The sequence below is a fragment of the Herpailurus yagouaroundi genome, unplaced genomic scaffold (assembly GCF_014898765.1).
Source record: "Herpailurus yagouaroundi ecotype Mexico unplaced genomic scaffold, PumYag 163, whole genome shotgun sequence".
NCBI classification, from domain to species: domain Eukaryota; kingdom Metazoa; phylum Chordata; class Mammalia; order Carnivora; family Felidae; genus Herpailurus; species Herpailurus yagouaroundi.
Genome location: NW_024412404.1, coordinates 23,609,679 through 23,628,637, shown reverse-complemented (window position 1 = coordinate 23,628,637; position 18,959 = coordinate 23,609,679). Strand labels below are relative to the sequence as shown.

The 18,959-nt window shown below is 36.3% G+C and overlaps 1 protein-coding gene across 9 annotated transcripts in view; it reads right to left on the bottom strand.

Moving 5' to 3' along the window:
• Nucleotides 1-7,212: 7,212 nt before the first annotated feature.
• CCSER2 (coiled-coil serine rich protein 2) overlaps nucleotides 7,213-18,959 on the bottom strand; it is a 200,576-nt gene continuing 188,829 nt past the window's right edge. For 4 of the 9 annotated variants that reach the window (XM_040485604.1, XM_040485612.1, XM_040485611.1 and 1 more), the window contains one exon: nucleotides 7,213-11,998. In XM_040485604.1, the coding sequence (XP_040341538.1) occupies nucleotides 11,180-11,998 (819 nt within the window). In that variant the 3' untranslated portion in view covers nucleotides 7,213-11,179. Of the gene's footprint in view, nucleotides 11,999-18,467; nucleotides 18,508-18,959 lie in introns of all 9 variants that reach the window. The other 5 variants (XM_040485605.1, XM_040485607.1, XM_040485606.1 and 2 more) reach the window with 3 other exon arrangements.

Genomic DNA, 18,959 nt, shown 5'->3' with positions numbered 1-18,959 from the left:
CTGTGCCTCTGAATATCTAAGATGTTTGAAATGGGGCCACCATTTGACCTACAGGCCCTTCTGTGTGTGAAGCTGTAGGATTGTCTCTACCAGCTGAACTGCAGAAGCCCCCAAATTCCATGTTTCCTTTGAGACTCAGTGTATCTTCTGCAGTTTTCAGTAACAAAGATGACTTTGTTGAATTTACTTTGTTTATATTGCAGCAAAAGAAGTTCACGTTTAGAAAACAAAATTCAAATTATAGAATTGAATATTCTTTCTTTAAAGTGTACTCCTGGGGCGCCTGCGTGATTCATTGGTTCAGTGTCCGACTTCGGCTCAGGTCATGATCTCACAGTTCATGAGTTCGAGCCCTCACAGCCTGGAGCCTGCTTCAGATTCTGTGTCTCCCTCTCTCTCTGCCCCTCCCCCGCTCATGCTCTGTCTCTTTCTCAAAAATAAACAGTAAACAAATAATTAAAAAAAATAAAGTGTTCCCCTGTCAGACGTCAGACATTGTAATTTACCACCCTGAAGGCAGCTTAATCTTCTCTGAAGCTTCTTGGTTCCCATGAAAAGTAGTCTTCTTTGAGAGGACTAACCTCCTATTCCTCATCTCTATACATTTTGCTGTGCTAAAATACATATATATATATATATATATATATATCTCAGACCTGAGGCTCTACATTCAGTTTGGGGAGAATATATCTAAAACCAGAGGCCCTACAGTCTGGCACACTCTGTTTCCCAAATTCCTCTATGCTTTATTTCTAAACATAAGCATAAGCATATTCAAAGCATAACCTTATTTCTAAGGTTCCTGATGTTTCAATAAAGGAAAATATAAAATGAATTTTATTAAAACAATTTAGGACCACCATTTGGGGCCTAGGCAGTCAGAACCTGCTGCCATGTGTGTTTGAAGGAATGATATAGAAATAAAATACTTAAAACCTTCAGTGGGGTCTCAGAACCAGGAGATCCCAAACTCGGGACTCTAGAGGCCCCACACACTTTATGTGCTTCCTGGCTACATAGGCCTATGTGACAGGCCTCTGACAAAATGAACATGGGCTTTACCCTCTGTGCCCCGTAAAGTTTAAAGGCTGTGTTGATTCACTGCTGCTACCCCCCAGGCCACTAAACAGCATGGCAGTAATTTGTGGCCACAAGGAGTCTCTCAACTGTGTCCCACATCAGCAGCATCAGCTTCAAGAGGGCCATGCAATCAGACAAGGAAAAGAAGGAAAAAGGAATCCACATTGGAAAGGAGTAAGTAAAACTGTCTTTTTCTTGCAGATGACATGACCCTCTATGTAGAAAATCCCATGGACCCCACAAAAACTCTATTAGAACTAATACATAAGAACAGTAAGCTGCAGGGTACCAGATACAAAAATCAATTCTATTTCTATAGATGAACAATGAATGAATAATCTAAAGAATAAATTAAGAATATAATCCTTTTCACAATAGTATCAAAAAGAATAAAATACTTATGAATAAATTTAATAAAAGAAGTGTAAGACATACACACTGTTAATTATAAAACCTTGCTGAGAGAAATTTAAAAAGATCTAAATAAATGAAGAGATATTTCGTGTTCATGGATTAGCAGACTTGGTGGTGTTAAGATGATTATTCTACCCAAGTTGAATAGATTGCATGTAACCCCTATCAAAATGCCACATGCAGAACTTGCCAAAATGATCCTAAAATATATACGGAATTATAAAAGACCATGAATGGTCAAAATAATCCTAAAGAAAGGAGAACAAATTTGAAGCACTTTAACTTCCTAATTTCAAAACTTGCTATAAAGCTGTAATTAGTGAAAACAAGGTTCTCATAAAAGGACAGACATGTGGATCCATAGAACAGAGCTGACTGTCCAGAAAAAAAGCTCTTCACATTTATAGTCAATTTATTTTCAACAAAAGTGCCAAGACAAATCTACTGCTTTTAAACAAATGGTTCTGGGACAATTGGATATCCACATGTAAAGATGAACTTAAACCCTTAACTCACACCACACACAAAAATTAATGCAAAATGAATCACAGAATTAAATAGAAGAGCTAAAACAATAAAACTTTTAGAAGAAGACATAGGGGAAAACCTTCAAGCCTTTAAATTAGGCCAAGACTTCTTACATATGATACCAAAAGTACGGTATATTTTTAAAAAATGACAACGTTGATCTCATCAAAATTAAAAACTTTCACACTTCAAAAAACATTACTCTGAAATGAAGACAGTAGCAGATTGGGAGAAAATATCTGCAAAACATGTTTCTGGTAAATGACTTGTGTCTAGAATATAAATAGATTCCTTATATTTTAATAATAAGACAAGGAAGCCCACCAAATAAAATGGACAAAGGATTTAAATTTTAAAGACATTTTACTAAAGAAGATCTGTGAATGGTGAATAAGTGCACAAAAAGATTCTCAGCATGGCAGTCTTTAGGAAACCACAAAGCAAAACCACAATGAGATACCAGTTCACACCTAGTAGAATGGCTATAAAAAAGACACATAACAACAAATGTTGTCAAGGTTGTGGAGAAATAAGAAACTTGTCCGTTGTTGGTAGGGACATAAAATGTTACAGCAACTTTGAAAACACCTTGGCAGTTTAAACAAAAATTTGTCCTATGACCCAGCAATTCCACTGTTTAATAAAGATACCTACCAAAGAGAGAGGTTCCTGGGTGGCTCAGTCAGTTAAGTGTCTGTCTCTTGATTTCAGCTCAAGTCATGATCTCACAGTTTGTGGGATTGAGCCCCTCAGCGCCTGCTTGGGATTCTCTCTCTCTCTCTCTCTCTCTCTCTCCCCCTACCCTGCGTACACTCTGTCTCTCCCTTAAAATAAATAGACATTAAAAAAAAAAAAGTATCTACCAAAGAGAGATGAAAACATATGTCTACACAATGACTTACCCATGACTGTTGTTAGCAACATTATTCACAATAATCCCAAAATGGAAACAACCTAAATGTCTGTCAACTGCTGAATGTGGTATTTCCATGCAATGGAGTATTGTTTAGCAATAAAAAGGAATGAACTGATTCATGCTAGGACTTGGATGAACGTTGGAACATTATGTATGCTAAGTGGAAGAAAATATACCCAAGAGACTACATCTTATTTGATTTCATTCATAGAAACAGTCCAGAAAAGGCAAATTTATAGAGACAGAAAGTAGAATAGTGATGCCTGGGACAGTTAGGGGGCAGGAAGTAATGTTAAATGAGCATATGGGATCTCACTGAGGAGAGGAAAATGTTCTAAAATTGATATATGCTGAGGGTTGCACAACCTGGTGGATTTAACTAAAAAATAAAAATCATTGAGTTGTATGACTGGAGTGGGTGGACTGTTCTTCAGCTCGCCCAAATTTGGCCAAGACAGGAGACAGCAGGGCCAGAGCTGAACAAACCGTATGAGTTCTTAAGTCTGTAACCAAAGGTTGCCCAGACAAAGCCCTGAGAATTGTCTGTTCTGGTTTCTAGTGTCACTGAGCCATACTTTAAAAATCTATACAATTTCATGATACATTATGCCAGACCTGAATGTCCAGTGATATATATGAAGAGTTGACATTCCACAGCAAATGGCCCTAATAATGCAGCAGGACCCAGGTAAGGATCAATCAATCCATACAGATTTTCATTTATAGCACTTCCATTTGAGAGGTCGTAAATAAAACTAGTAAGGAAATACTCCAGGGAGAAGGGTTGGTGTAAGTTTAAGATGACTATCTCCAGGCCCAGTTAGTACATGCTAAGGGTGTATGGGAGAAATACATTTTGTCACGGATGGTGGCCCTATCTCTCATGCAACCCCAATTACCTGAATGCAAAATGGAGTAAAACAATGATGCTGATAACAAATGACTACATTTGGTGTCAGGTAGATCTGCCATCAGCAGCATCTTTGCAGAAGTGATTTAAAATTTGCTGACACGCCATCTTATAACAGGATATTGTGAACAGAGACCGGTCACTACTCAGTGTCTGTATCCCTGTACCCAGAGACTGCTGGGCCTGGGGACCCTGCAGGGAGATGAGGGAGACTCAGGACACATGTATTTCTGCTCCAGAGAACAGTAGAGCCCAGCAGACAGGGAACAAGCAATCATAGGAAGGATACAGGTGCAGGCAGGTAGATGTAAACAGGTTGGTCAGAAGGAATTGGCTCTAATGGATACTGATAGATGTGCAGATAGGATACTGATGGTCATGTCTGCACAACAGGCCCAGAGGCTGGGAAAGGGAGGCTTCCAAAGCTCCTGCCATTTTCTTCTGTTTCTCTCTCTACATATAAGGATCATCGCTACCTGTCTCATCTTTTTTTTTTTTTTTTTTTTTAATGTTTATGTATTTTTGAGAGACAGAGAGAGACAGAGCGTGAGCAGGGTGGGGCAGAGGGAGAGGGAGACACAGAATCCAAAGCAGGCGCCAGGCTCTGCGCTGTCAGCACAGTGTGGGCTTGAACTCACAAACCGCAAGATCATGACCGGAGCCGAAGTTGGACGCTTAACCAACTGAGCCACCCAGGCACCCCTCATCTATCTTTTGAGTGCCTTCTTTTTGGGGGTTTTAACGTTTTGTTGAATGGGTCAACATGGTTAATAAAGCTAACCATTAAAGAAAATGCAACAATTTTTGTGTGCCACGGATTTTAATAACATTGCCAGTTCCTGTCAAATAGCCCCTAGGCATATGTCCTTGCTCCAGGTAAGTCTGGTGGGGCACAAGAATAAAATTTTCCTGAGGCCAATTCGACCCTGTTGTGACCTACTGGTGACATTTCACATCCTGTTATATAATGTTTCTAGAAAGCCAAATATCTTCCATTCCAAATGTTTTAACTTGCTGTTGTGAGTTAATAAGAGAAATTTTATTTTTTAAAGTTTGAGAGAGAGACAGAGACAGAGACAGAGAGAGAGAGAGAGAGAGAGAGAGAGAGAGAAGGAGACAGAGACTGAGATAGAAAGGTGTTTGGAATGCATGTCTTTGCATCTTAGCATTAGTCTAGAACAAAACTTAAGAAAAAGCATGAACTAATAATTTGTCAAAGATCCTAGTTTTTTTCATTACAATTCATATTTGCATTTAAACTACCTTTAGTTTATATTACATAAATGCAACGTTTCAACTAAAACTTCTCATGAAAATCCCCTAGAACTCAAAAGTATTTTGAACTAACCACGTGCTTAAAAATGTCTCAGGTTGGTTGAATGTATCACTACCTACTACAGATTATGTGATAACGATCTAATTTTTGTTTAGTTGAAATTAAAAAAAAATTCTAACACCAATGCACATTTGCTAAGGGTGGATGGTTTTGGAGGTAACCCTCTCACAGTTTATTGTTTGGGGATCTGTCTGTCCTGCTGGAATTCTATCTGTTCCATGGCAGAAATGGTCTCATCATCCCCTACCACAAGATCAAATCCAGGGTTTGGCACACAACATGCATTTTAACAATATTTATTGTGAGGAGTGAAAGAAAAACAGGTATCTTTAATTTTAGCAGATGAACATTTGAGAAGTACTTTTGCAGGAAATTATTGGTCACCTAAGGTATTACCAAAGAGGCATTATTCATACTCAAAATGAATGCCTGAATAAATTTATATATGGATTAGATCAGGTAACAGGTTATGTTCCAAAATCTGGAAAACAAGCAATACCGTTTTTACAGCTGGGAAATCAGAGAAATGTCTGTAACTGTTTCTCTCTTTTTAAAATGTGGATGCTAATTTGAGGGGTTCTTTTGGGGGGGCAGGGGATTAATGAATGAGGAAAAGGCTCCTCCAGATGACTTGAATTTCTCATCACAGATTACGTAGCAAAAAATGGCAGGTAACCAAAATTATCAAGTAGGCCATACTATATTAGAATGGGATAAAGAAAACAAAGCCTAGACATAAACTGAATGTTAAAGGGAGACTTCAGAAAATGAGATCTTATGGGTCAAGGTCTAAAAGGGAAGGTGACTGAGGACAGTTGAGAAGTCTCAAAATTAAACCCTGACTAATGACCTAAGAAAGAAAAGGCAGAGACTTTAATAATATCCGACATGGCTAAAGAATTCTTGAATCGTATCAGATTGTAAAAGGGAAATGAAAGCACGTAACCAGTAATTTATACAGAAGCAAAGATGAGAATAGGAAAAGGCAGTTAAAGCCCAGAATGGAACGAAATGAGATGAAAAGGAGTTTTACTGTTATGTTCTAAACATGATGATGAAAAGGGCATTCTTAACAGGATGGCATGATGTTGAAACCACCCGCGGCTCCTTAAACTCCATGAGGCAGGGGCCATGTCATGTGTTTTTCATCTCAGTACACCCAGCAGCTAGCACAGTGAGTCACATCCATTAGACATCCACAAAAATTACTTAAGCCCCATTAACAGAAGTCTGTATCAACCTATACTTGTCTCTTCTGTGGGAAACAAAAAAGATTTTCAGAATAGAAAATACAGAATGAACACGAGAGACAAATGAAATGACTACACTTGATTACAGACTAAAGAAAAATTTGAAGTCTAAGAAAATAACTTGCTATTAACGAGGCCTTAAAACTGATACAGATGTCTTAAGAGGTGGTAAATGCCATTATCAAATTTAGTAGTAATGAAATTCCCTTCATTCTTTTTCCAGCATTTATATAACCATTTTGGATTAATAATCACTGTCGACTTTTTATATCCTATTATATAATGACTATCACAGACTGTTAAATTGGAAAATAAATTATAAATGCCCTGTTCCTTTTTGTCCTAAAAACTATGTACAATTTCATGAAATGCTTTGTTGCTTCAACCTATTTTGTATAGGTGTTAAAAAAATAATTAAAATTACAATGTCTTCCTCTTGTAGGCAGCATTCTCACTCAGGGTGCTAGTATTTTTTAAGTAAAAATTATCCATTATTGCAATATTTTCCTAAGATAAATCAGACATCTGATTAAAATGGAAACTGATATATCCGATCATTTACAGAGTCTGTGGTAACACTCAACTATTTATTGTTCAACTCCTACTCAACCAGGGCTCGGAGTGTGATGTGAGTGTAGAGGGGAGTATTGTGAAATGAGAGTTTGAAAAAAAAAAAAAAAAAACCAACCAAAAGAACAGCATTTTGGATCTCTGTGGAAAAAAAGATATCTGAGACAAAGTACACTATGAAAGGCAGTGTTGAGAAGGACAAGAAAGATTTTATAATTATGAACTTTATTTTTATTTACTATGCCAACATTTTCAGGAAAGAGACTTTACATCCAGTTTTTATAATTCATTTTACAAGCAAATTCTAATATACAGTATTTACTCTGAACTTTGTTTTTAAAATCAATGGGAAAAACAATACTGCAGATATTCAAGACTGTGATGTTTTTGTTTTTAGTTAGCAATGACTTAGACTTTAAATTCTTAGGGTCAGTATTATCTTGTTACGGTGATGCTCTAACAAGGAGAAAGTGGATAGCTTTTCCCCAAGACAGTTAAAATATATGACGTATCTTTAATTAATAGCATAGTTGTAGATTGGCGCCCACCATTAGAATCATTCATCCAAACGTATCCTTTCAAACTGCTGCAGCAGAAAAATTGAAGGGAGGTGTGGAAGGAATATTAGAAAATATAATAATTCAAGCATCAGAATTAAGAAAAATAGCAATGCCATCATCCTCAAGGAAAAACATCAGGTATTTGTATTACAGCTATAATTAATTTTCAAATGTGTGCATTAGCATGCAAACATAACCACCCGAACTAATTTATAAACACGAAAACTATTGTGTAAGATGAAAAGTAAACTGAACTATGCTGCAGTCTTACTGAATTTCATTGTAGACCTAGTTGGTGACTCCAAATTACATCTTCAGTGCCCCAGAGACCAGGAAACCATCATGACAACTCTGCTCAGAACTGAAAGGTGCACTTCTGTGTCTGTAACAACCATCTGTGTTACAGGAAGACACAGAGGTGACAGCTATGGGTTGGGTGTTCTCTTTGATGTACTGAGTAAAATACTTAAGGGTACCATGAAACATTCAAAGAACTTAGTGCTTTAATGAGTAAAGTGACATGCTGAGGATATAATTCTGTGAAAGGCTGTACTTCAAACAGCAACAATTATAGAGAAATTCATTTCAACAAAGAAAGCCACGCCCAATAGGAGGCATTTCGATATTTCAGGCACAACTCCAAGCAATTAAGCTCATTTAAAGTGCAAATCTGATACTTTCTCTCATTATTCAGATTTTTTACTTGTTAAAATACTTAGTAAGTTCCCTAACATCTATATAAATACAATGAACAGTAGTCCATATGCCTGAAAATATTGCACAAATTAAAATGAGACTCCAAAAGAAAAATGCTAGAGGGTCTCAGTTATTAGAAACATTCTAAATGATATAACTATATAATCCTTTGTTTAATGCCTTAAAATCATCTGCACCTGTACTGATTAACTCCTTAGGCTAAGCTTTCTCTAAAGAATTTGATATGCATCCCATCAACAGCCAAATGTCTAATTCTACATGCTCTATTTCCTCTTTCACAAATGTGAAACTTAACCAACCCCCATAAAACTTTTCCTTTAGGATTTACAACTCATATACTGCAGCTATCTTCACCAAAATCGTAAGAACTCAGAGAAAAAGTAATCTGAGTTCCCACGGAGGAGGATTTGGCACAGAGCTGACTTAGAGAAGCACTAAACAGAGATCAAGCCAAATCTGAGAATGATCCCTGATTATTCAGGTGAGTTACATCCTCACCTCATTTCTGACTTAACATTTACCAATAAGGAGCAGTTTTTAAAGAAATATTCATGCAGTTTTTAAAAGAAAACTGCAGGCAAAACTTGTTTTGTACAAGCATCCTAGATGTTTTTCCTCTTAAATCTATTATGCTTCATAATGATATTGATGAGCCAAGACTGAGGCTCAACACAAGTTCAGAGAGACTGATAAACGGATGGATTAATTTTTATGTATATTCATCAGAGAGAAAAAATAGAGCAGGAAAAAGACTGGAATTAACAAATTGCAGGAGTCAACACTTTTATGTAACAAAGATATTTCCCTCAGACTAGGGGGTTAAAAATAAAGTGAAAGTTTTAAACTTTCCCCTTAAAGATAAAGGCCTACTTGTAAATGTTTCACAAGAGTCTACACCAACTTCTAAATAAACCAAAACCAATTCCTCAGTGTTTTACTTTAGAAAAATATAGTGTAATAACATCCTATTTGCAATATACGAGATCAGTTTTCTTTTCTCCTTCAAGATAAAACACCACATGTACCTACTTACAGCTGTCAGCCATTGCTTCTTGTCTCTGTGAACAAAGAGCTTTGCTGATACCTCTAAGTACTTTACACTAACAATATCTGGACTATGTGAAAACCTTCCTGAACTTTAGTGCTTCTCTGACAGAAGTGCTGTCAAAGGCTGCTCACCTGTTACCAAGTTCAAGAATGGTTTTTGTATCCAGTGAACAGCAAATTCACTTGAATGGTCCTCTGATAGGTAAATGACAGTTAACAGCTCGTGTGAAATTTCCACTAAAGCACTTGCTGTTGTTTTTCGTAAAAAGGGCAATTTCACCAGTGTATGTTTTTTTAACAAAGTCCCCAGAACTTTGAGTGACTTTTTGATCATAATGCCTTGAGATACATTTTTGGTCAGCTGATCACAACAAAAATTGACTTTGTAAAAGTCTATCTGTCTGAAAGACATTAATTCTAATTAAAGCAGCAATAGGTGAACAGCCTAAAGATGACATGATTTGGGAGAACAGAGGGCAAATTTACTGAGCCATCTGACGAGTGGCCCGCAGCATGATTAGGTTAGGAACCTTGGTGGTTCCACAGCTACCTTCCTAGAACATTAAAAAAGCTTTTAACACCTTTTAGTAAAACACAGTGTCCCCTCTCCAATTCCATTTTTCATCCCAAATCTACTTTTCAAGAAACTGCCACTCAAACATGCCAACATAAAAGGGAAACCTGGAAAGCTCAGGAAAAACAACAACAACAACAACAACAACAACAACAACAACAACAAAACTATTAAGAATTCCAGCTTTCTCAAGATAGTCTTACTTAAGTTTATAATTATTCTCAAAATATTTTAACTGTTTTGTTATAGAAAATAGTTTCAATCCCTATCTGTGGTGTATTTATATCTCATCAAAGGTTTGTGCAAACATTTCAAGTCCATTATTCCAGTCTTCAGATAATAGCAGAAAGTCAATAAATATAATTATTATAATAAAGACTTAATTTAAAATATAGACTGTGGAACCTTAAATCAGCTATCATGGATCCATAACCCTATAGGATTCAAAACTGAATTACCAGCAAAACTCTCTAGCACCAACACATGTTACAAAATGAATGTCTTTAGGTATAGGCTTCAAGATGTAACCCAAGCTTTCCAAAATTTACGAGTAGCAAAAACAAACACAAATGGTGTGTATGTGTATATGTGTGTATATGTAAAACAAGATGCTAATGCAAAATATAGTTGATTTTTACAGCATATGAAACGTTTTTAACCAGGGGAATTTGGTAAATAAATAAATAATGAGACTAGCTGGCTGATCCTAGCAAGGAAAAATAAAACTTACATAGACTTTCCATTAAAAGCCTGATCTCTTTTATTCATCACAAAGCTTTTGCATAGACCTTTTGAATATACAAATCACTGGCCAGAATTTTACTTACAGACTACCATCTTCAGTTATCACTGTATCATTAGTTAAAACAGTAACCATATTCACAAGAGGGACAAATGAAAAAGGGTGAGGCTCCGAGAACCACAATTAATACAGACCTTGGAAGGACTAAATGAACAAAGCACATTTCTTGCCTGCTAAGTGGAATATTATGAACTTTCTGATGTGCAGAGGGATAGATAACATGATTAGAGCCTTCTGTAGGCCTCTGAAATGGGTAAGCAAACTTTTGTGTTTACCTGAGACAAATATGCTCAAATGCTGTGTACTTCAACCAGGACATAAAATGGAAGAGCCAAACTATTAGAAACTTCCACGTTTTAATTTTTTAAGATTTGCAAGCTTTCAATGGAACCTCCATCATAGTAGCAAATTACATGTAAAGCTATTACAGAACAGATTGTTTTTAAAAACAAATTGGCAGGTGATGGCTATGCACTTAATGTATCTTTGGTTTAGGAAGACGGGAATATCGGTTAGAGGCCAAACAATCCCCAGAATTCAAACTGCCATTCAGATTCTGCATGATTTCTTTTCTTCTTGTTAGTGGCCTTGGGATGCTTGTCTTGGCCTGGAAGTTTTGAGGCTCTGGTTGGGAGTTGCTTATTTGTTTTTGTCTAAAAGAGCCGGAAGGGGGGCGGAGCTTAGATGCTTTTGGATTTGAATTACTTGCAAGATTTGTTTGACTTGATGTTGGCTGCAGTTTTGATGAATTGCATGGTGTGATTATTGGTGACTTTTTACAAGTGGGAGTTCTACTTGAAGATGATTCAGAAACTGGAGGAGGTACCAAAGAATTTGAGATGGACGGCTTAAAAAGCGGTAAGGACTTGGGCTGGGATGTGTAGCCCTCCAGTGAAGACTGATTTCTTCCAACTCTTGTAGCCTGGTCTACTGTACTTGACTGGGGAAGTGTCTGAAGAGAAGTGGGTACAAATTGCATGTCAGTAATTTGATTATTGGTCGAATGATAAGGCTCTTGAGCATTCATGGTCATGTTCAAGTCTGCTTCAGAAGGTGTAATCTTAGCCACATCCTCAGTGAACTGTGGGCTTGACGAAAAAGGCCGATCTTCCAAACTATAGTTGTTTTCTTGTTGTAAGCCATGTGTAAAGCTTTCATCCAGATGTGCAACAACCTGATGTATGCCCTGGCTTGTGCATTCACTGTGGGCCTCGATATGTTGCGGCTTTATTAGTTTTCCCTGGGCGTGGTCTGTGGGTCTGGGAAGGCTGCTGGAAGGCTGTAGTACTTGAGGCTATTAAAAGTAAAAACAACACTAAGCAACAATTCAATTTACAAATGCCACCCAGAATTAACAGAAGTTCCAATTAGACTGTGTTGATACTTATGTTTTAATATGAGAAGTATGTGGGTTTTTTAAATTGAAAAATAAATTGCAATATTCAAGTGAATTCATGAGACACATACAAGAGTGATAATGCAAACAAAAAATGATACAGGCAGTCAACACTAAACAAGATTTGAAGTCAAACAGGGGTAAAGAAAAATCTTAAAGTATGTATTTATTACAGAAAAAAGATTCCTGCCTTGATTCATTAGTATTTAAAACTTTATATGTAAGATAGCTTGACAGAATGATTTCTATAGCACTTTGTGATTATAGTCTATACAAATCAGAGGAAACATGTAACTTTTATTACTTTTGGGAAGAGCCTACTGGTCATGTCCTATTACAGGGGAGGTTATCATCAATGTATAAACACGATACACATATAACTTTCTATTAAATGATGTAGGCTGAAAATGAAAAAAAGTTTGCCAAAGGGCTATGAAACATATTTAAAGGATCAGTTTTTACAAATAAAATAACTTTTTTTTTTAACTGCACTAATCCACGAATAAATCTATATAGTATGTCTAATTTCTCTGACAGAGCAGGGAAATCTATTTATACTGCATCATTTGTGTTTGGTCACTTTCTTCACATCCCTGACCAGTACTGGATGGTGGCTGCCAAGGCCAGCAGTCAGGTAGATCATGGCAGGGTTACAGATGACTGAGAACAAAGTTCAATGACAAGTAGAGGGACGGTTGGCCAGGATGATATATGGCCAACTTTCTACTTAAAAAAGTAGTAAAACCAAGACGACTACCCAAAATTCATAGAGAACATGTTACATTAATCTCTTATTTTAGAATGTTTAAAACAAATAAGTCATCTCAGTTTCTGCTTCAAGCTAAATGCCCTAGACTTTAAGGTCACTGGGCATTTTCACAATAAATGACCACAGAGATGACAACTGTCCTTCTAGAAGGAAAGTACTAAAATCACCAGGTAATTACAATCAATTCAACAGACTCTCTTTGGGATTCCCTAGAAAAAAATGACCATGCCAAAGTGATCATACATTTTAAAAAGATTAGTAAAAATATAGAGGACCACATTAAGCAAACAAAAATCTACCGAAAGGGGAAAAAAGCAACCAAAGAAAGGTGCAGCATCAAATGGTTGATGGAAATGGGATGTGCCTTCCCTTTTCACTTCTTTTGACCTTCAAAAATATCAAAAGATATTTTCATCTTGAGTTAAAAATCTTAAAGCAACTTAAGACCTTTGAAAACTTAAATTTAAATTAAAAAATTTTAAAATGACTTTAAATATGCCTTTTGCTAGTAAGAAAAAAAGATATAACATATGAGATCAGCTCAAAGCATAAAAAAGTATGATTTCCTAAACATAAACTTGTATTTAAGATAACCAAACCTCCTGAAAAGGGGCCCTGTAAACTGTAGATAATTACTCATTTGCTCTATTCTGATTATAGTAGGTTCCCTTATCCACAGGAATATATTCCAAGACCCCCAGTGGACGCCTGAAACCGCAGATAGTAACGAACCCTATATTTTCTATGATTTTCCCTAGACGTACATACCTATGATAAAGTTTAATTTGTAAGTCAGACACAATAAGAGACTAACAACAATAATAAAAGAGAACAATTATAACAATTACTTTGGTAAAAGTTATGTAGATGTGGTCTCTCTCTCAAAATACCTTATTGAACTGTGTTCACCCTTCTTCTTGTGATGTGAGATAAAATGCCTACATAATGAAATGAAGTGAGATGAATGATATTGGGATTGTGACATAGCATTAGACTACTATCCTCTAACAATACATCAAAAAGGACAATCATCTGCTTCCAGATGGCAGCCAACAGCAGGTAACTGAACATACAGGAAGCAAAACCATGGATGAGAAGGGACTACTGTACTTTTATTACCCAACTGACTACTGCTTATCAGAGAACTAAATGGAAGTAGAGCAGGAAGATGTGCTGCTTATATTAAATGCAATAAAGCTCCATACAAAATATTAAAGAATTAGAAATAATCAGGCTTTTAAGAATAATAAAATTTTGAGTCTTCTGAGAGGAATTAGATTGAACAATTACATAAAAGGTACCTATCACTTAATTTACAGTGAATAAACTAGTGGTTTCCAAATGCTTTATAAACAGATTTGTATTTTTATTCAAAGTTCATTTTAGTGGTGTGATCTAGTTTCCCTATCCCCAAATAAATGTCTTGTTTTATTATTTATTTGAAAACTAGTTTGGAAATCAATTCTACTACCATAATAAAAAAGTCTCTCTCGAAGATGTGACTACAGCGAGGACCAAGGAAATGACTTGCTCCTAAATGTGGAAGATTGTGTAGAACTGGTTACCCACTAAACTGTCACTAATTACCTACTGCTGAGTTAAACAAGCTGCCTCTTAACCTCAAGCAAACAGAGCAGAGATGTATTCTGACACTTATTGCCGGCAGCACAACTTCCCCCAAATTCTAAACACTCAGGGGTATAACATAAAGGCAAGATGTTAACAATTCATCCTGCCCACATTCATTACTGCTTCTATGCCCTCAGACATCTTTAGAATGAATTCTAAATATTAAAAAAAATCCCATATTCTAATGGATAATAGGACTAAATAAATAGGAACATCAAAGACCATTCTTTTTTTTAATGTCTGTGATATATCATACATTGTACTAGGTATAGAAAAATACGGAGCTGAATACAATGCTGTTCCTATTGTTGAGAGACCTGGTGAGGGAGATAGGTAAACAAATGATGGGGCGCCTGGGTGGCTCAGTTGGTTAAGCATCCAACTTCAGCGCAGGTCATTATCCCAAGGCTTGTGGGTTTGGGCCCCGTGTCGGGCTCTGTGCTGATAGCTTGGAGCCTGGAGCCTGCTTCGGTTTCTGTGTCTCCCTCTCTCTCTGCCCCTCCCTCACTCACACTCTCTCTCTCCCTCAAGAATAAATGAACATTAAAAAATAAATAAACAAATGATGAGACCATGCCTCAAGCATAACAACATAGGAGAACAAAAGAAAAAAATATGCCTGATTATAGGGGTCATAGAATCCAAGAATCACAAACATCTCAAATGAATTTTACAAAGAGTAAGAGTTTGCCAAGTAGACAAGAAGGGAAGAACATTCAGGGTGGAGCGCCAGTACATGCTAAGCACAGAAGCAAAAAAAGAACATGGTATGTTCTAGTAACTTAAAATTGTTAGACTGAATTTGGAAAACGCAGTGCTGGTGGGAAAGCCACAGGCAAGGGCCAGCTCATGAAGAAACTCATGTCAGGCTGTGGTTCCGACTTTATGCAACAGATGATGGGAAACACTGATAAATTTTAAACAGAGGAATAGTAAGATACAATGTTTATTTTACAATGTCACTTTGGTGGAATTAGTGGGGAACATACAGAAGGACTGACTGTAAGCAGAACAGCCAGGTAGTATGCTACTGCTAATAGCCCAGGTGATAAACTATAAGGGTCTAAAATTAATATACTGAAAGCAAAACTGGAAAAGATTTAAAGAGATTTTAAAGGTGGCCAGGTAAGCAGCTGTTTGGAAAAAAATTAAGATGAGTTCCAGGTTTCTGGCTTTGGTGATACATGATGAGGTACTGCTAATCTGTATACAAAAAATAAAAACAAATAAATAAATAAAATGCCTCTGGGAAGTTGCCCACCAGCCCATTCATTTCGTAGCTTCAGCAACCCAAAACTCAGAGGGCAGCCTTCACGAAACTCCCTGTAGTCACAAATAAGTAGAGCTTTTAGTACTTCATCCTTGCAACTTACAGAATGGTTGGTTACTGAAGCTTCAAAATGTGGAACCATCCCCAGACTTAAAGAGCTAGGTGCTTCTAACTAGACTCAGCAACTTCAAGTCTTACTTTAGTTAGATACATCTAACTTGGCATACCATCCTGAGAATTCTCAGAAGCAACGGTTACAGGTATCAAGGTCAAGAGTGCCAGAGGCACTACTAGATAACTACAAGGGATTGACAGTATCTTCAATGATCATCTTAAATGTTTAATTTGGGCTGCTTACAAAGATAACCAGAGATATGAGCTCCTTACAGGCAAGTAACCATGCTTTATTTGTTGTTGTTGCAGTTGGTATCCCTAGTACTTGGCACATAGTATGGATTAAATATATATTTTCTAGATAAATTAATAAATAAATATTAGGAAGTGATATATTCCAGAATTGCTTCTTTGGTAATAAATAATCAAAATAGTTCCCTATTAGGTCAATGATACAGCACTAATAACCAAATAAACACAAGTTTAAAAAAAAAAAACACTGATGAAAAAGAAATCATAGAACAGAAAAAAAAAATGTTTTCCCTAAATGAACATAATGGCTAATGTTTAGAAGGGCAGCAGGAAGAATTACAAGTTAATAGGAACTCAGCACGTCCCATAATGACCTACCAGCTAAGCCACAAGTATTTTTTACTTGTATATTTCTGAATGAAGTACGGAAAACTGTCTTAACAAGCATTACATTATCTTCCATTTCTAATCCTAATAATTAAACATGATTATACACATAAAAACACCTAGCACAGGACCGCCTACCACATCAAAAGTGCTCAAAGAAATATCACCTATGATTATTAAAAGGTGTGAGAATGATGAATTCAAGCTATGGATCTTTTGTTAATGGGTTTTGGGGGAAAAAAGGCAAGTTTTTATAGCAGCACAATAAACTAGTTGCCATAGAATAAGAGGTTTCTAGGCTTCAAATAAATATTTTGGTAATGTCAGTTATATCTAAGTGTGTTAAATCCATAAGGCATATCTGATATGACACAGAAGTCAAGTTCCTTAAGTGCCTTCCTGAAGGTAAAATACAGCTAGGAGATACAAGGCACTTTAAAGTATAGAAAGAATAGGGGCGCCTGGGTGGCTCAGTAGGTTGGGCGGCTGACTTTGGCTCAGGTCATGATCTCATGGCTCGGGAGTTTGAGCCCCATGTCAGGCTTTGTGTGACAGCTCAGAGCCTAGAGACTGTTACAGATTCTGTGTCTCCCTTGCTCTCTGCCCTTCCCCCACTCACACTCTCTCTCTCTCTCAAAAATAAACAAACATTAAAAATTAAAAAAAAAAGTCTAGAAAGAATTTATATACAGCTATACGGAGGACCTAGTACAACACAATACTGAGTCATTTAGCTTTTGGAGTCAGACTGATCTAGGTCTGAGTTTCTGCCTCCATCACTTACTACCGGTGAGATATTGGGTAAATTATCTTACTATTCTGAGATGAATTTCATAATTTATACAATGAGGATAATAATGGATTTTACACTTCATTGAATTATTGTAAATAATAAATGATAACAAGCATACAAAGTGCTTAGTATAGTGGTTGACACATTACAAATACCTGAGAAATGCTATATTCTGGGCTATGAGAGAACAGTTTCCCTTCTTTCCAGGGATAAATAATCAAACACTAAGTTTGCATGCATGATCTCTACTTATCACAAGACCATCAGTGGAAAGTACAGTCTTATTTTTGTAGATGAGTAAACTGAGGTTAAAAGAAATTAAGTGACACTGAAATTCACACATTTTAGCAAATGGCCAAGCCAGAATTTGAACCGAGGAAATTTAAAATGTAGCACTAAAACTGTATTATTCTGTTATTTGTGTAATTCCAATGAGTTCACAAACTTTCAGAATATGTGGTATAGCCAGAACATTATTTAAAAAGTAGCCAGAAGTTTATTTTAAAAACTTTATAGGCAAATTCAATACCGACATTCAGATACTAACTTTCCTGGGTAATGCCCTACTTTCTTTCTTAACTGATCTATCCTACACAGGAGACGTCTCAGACACCAAACTCAAGCCACACTATGTAGCAGTATTTTTGGAAAAAAGTGGTTGCAAGTGACCTACTGGTGGAAATAAACTGAATAAAAGGAAAGGCAAATTAGCATTCATCACAGAGAAAAAACTTCACCTTCACTGTTTCATACCATTTCAAAGATTTCTAGCATTAGCATAAGAAAAAAATACTCCTATCAGTTTCTGTAAACATTTTGTGCTAGAGTTACCAACGATAAGATGGCAGCTAGAAACATCAAGTCCTGACTGAGAAAAATATGTCCAAGTGTTATAAGGTAGAAAGCAGGAAGTGTTCTAAAGTGTAACAATGCATAGCAGACACAGGAATTACCTAAAATTATTTTCTTGTTACATACAAGTTTATTATTACTAAATACATTTTAAAGAATAAAAGGAAGATGGAAATGGACCCATCTGTAACATGCCTGTATTTTCATGCAGGCTCTGACATGCATCATGCAAACTGGAAAAAACAAAAACAAGAGTGACTATGAGGAAGGTGGTAGGAAAAAATCTGAAATTGTACTGTACCACGCTTTGTCAGAGAAGTAATGGACTAACTTCTCAACTCCTTGCCAATGGCATAATGGGAGAGCAGAGACAAGAAAAAGACAGGACAATGGTGTCAGAGACCACACATAACACCAAGGAATTGCCATGACTGGGTATAGCAGCCAACAGTATTTGCTTTGCTTTTGTTGTGTTTTCCTAGGCAGTATTATTTTACTTAGTATATTTGTATAAAATAAAAACATTTTTAATAAACTTATACTTTCTTGCTAAAGAGGTTTGCAAGTTAATGTAAATATTCATAACCACATAACAATATTATGTAAAACTTCTCACACTTAAAAGGAATCATTTGAAGAATCTTACCAGTTAAAATACAGATAGAATTTTGATACAACTTAATATTCATACTCCGTAGATCTAAAATGGTTCAGCCACATGTATCCCTTACAAAGCAAGTAGAAATTATTTCTTTAATAGTTTCAGAATCTTGCACATTGTAAACTAAATACA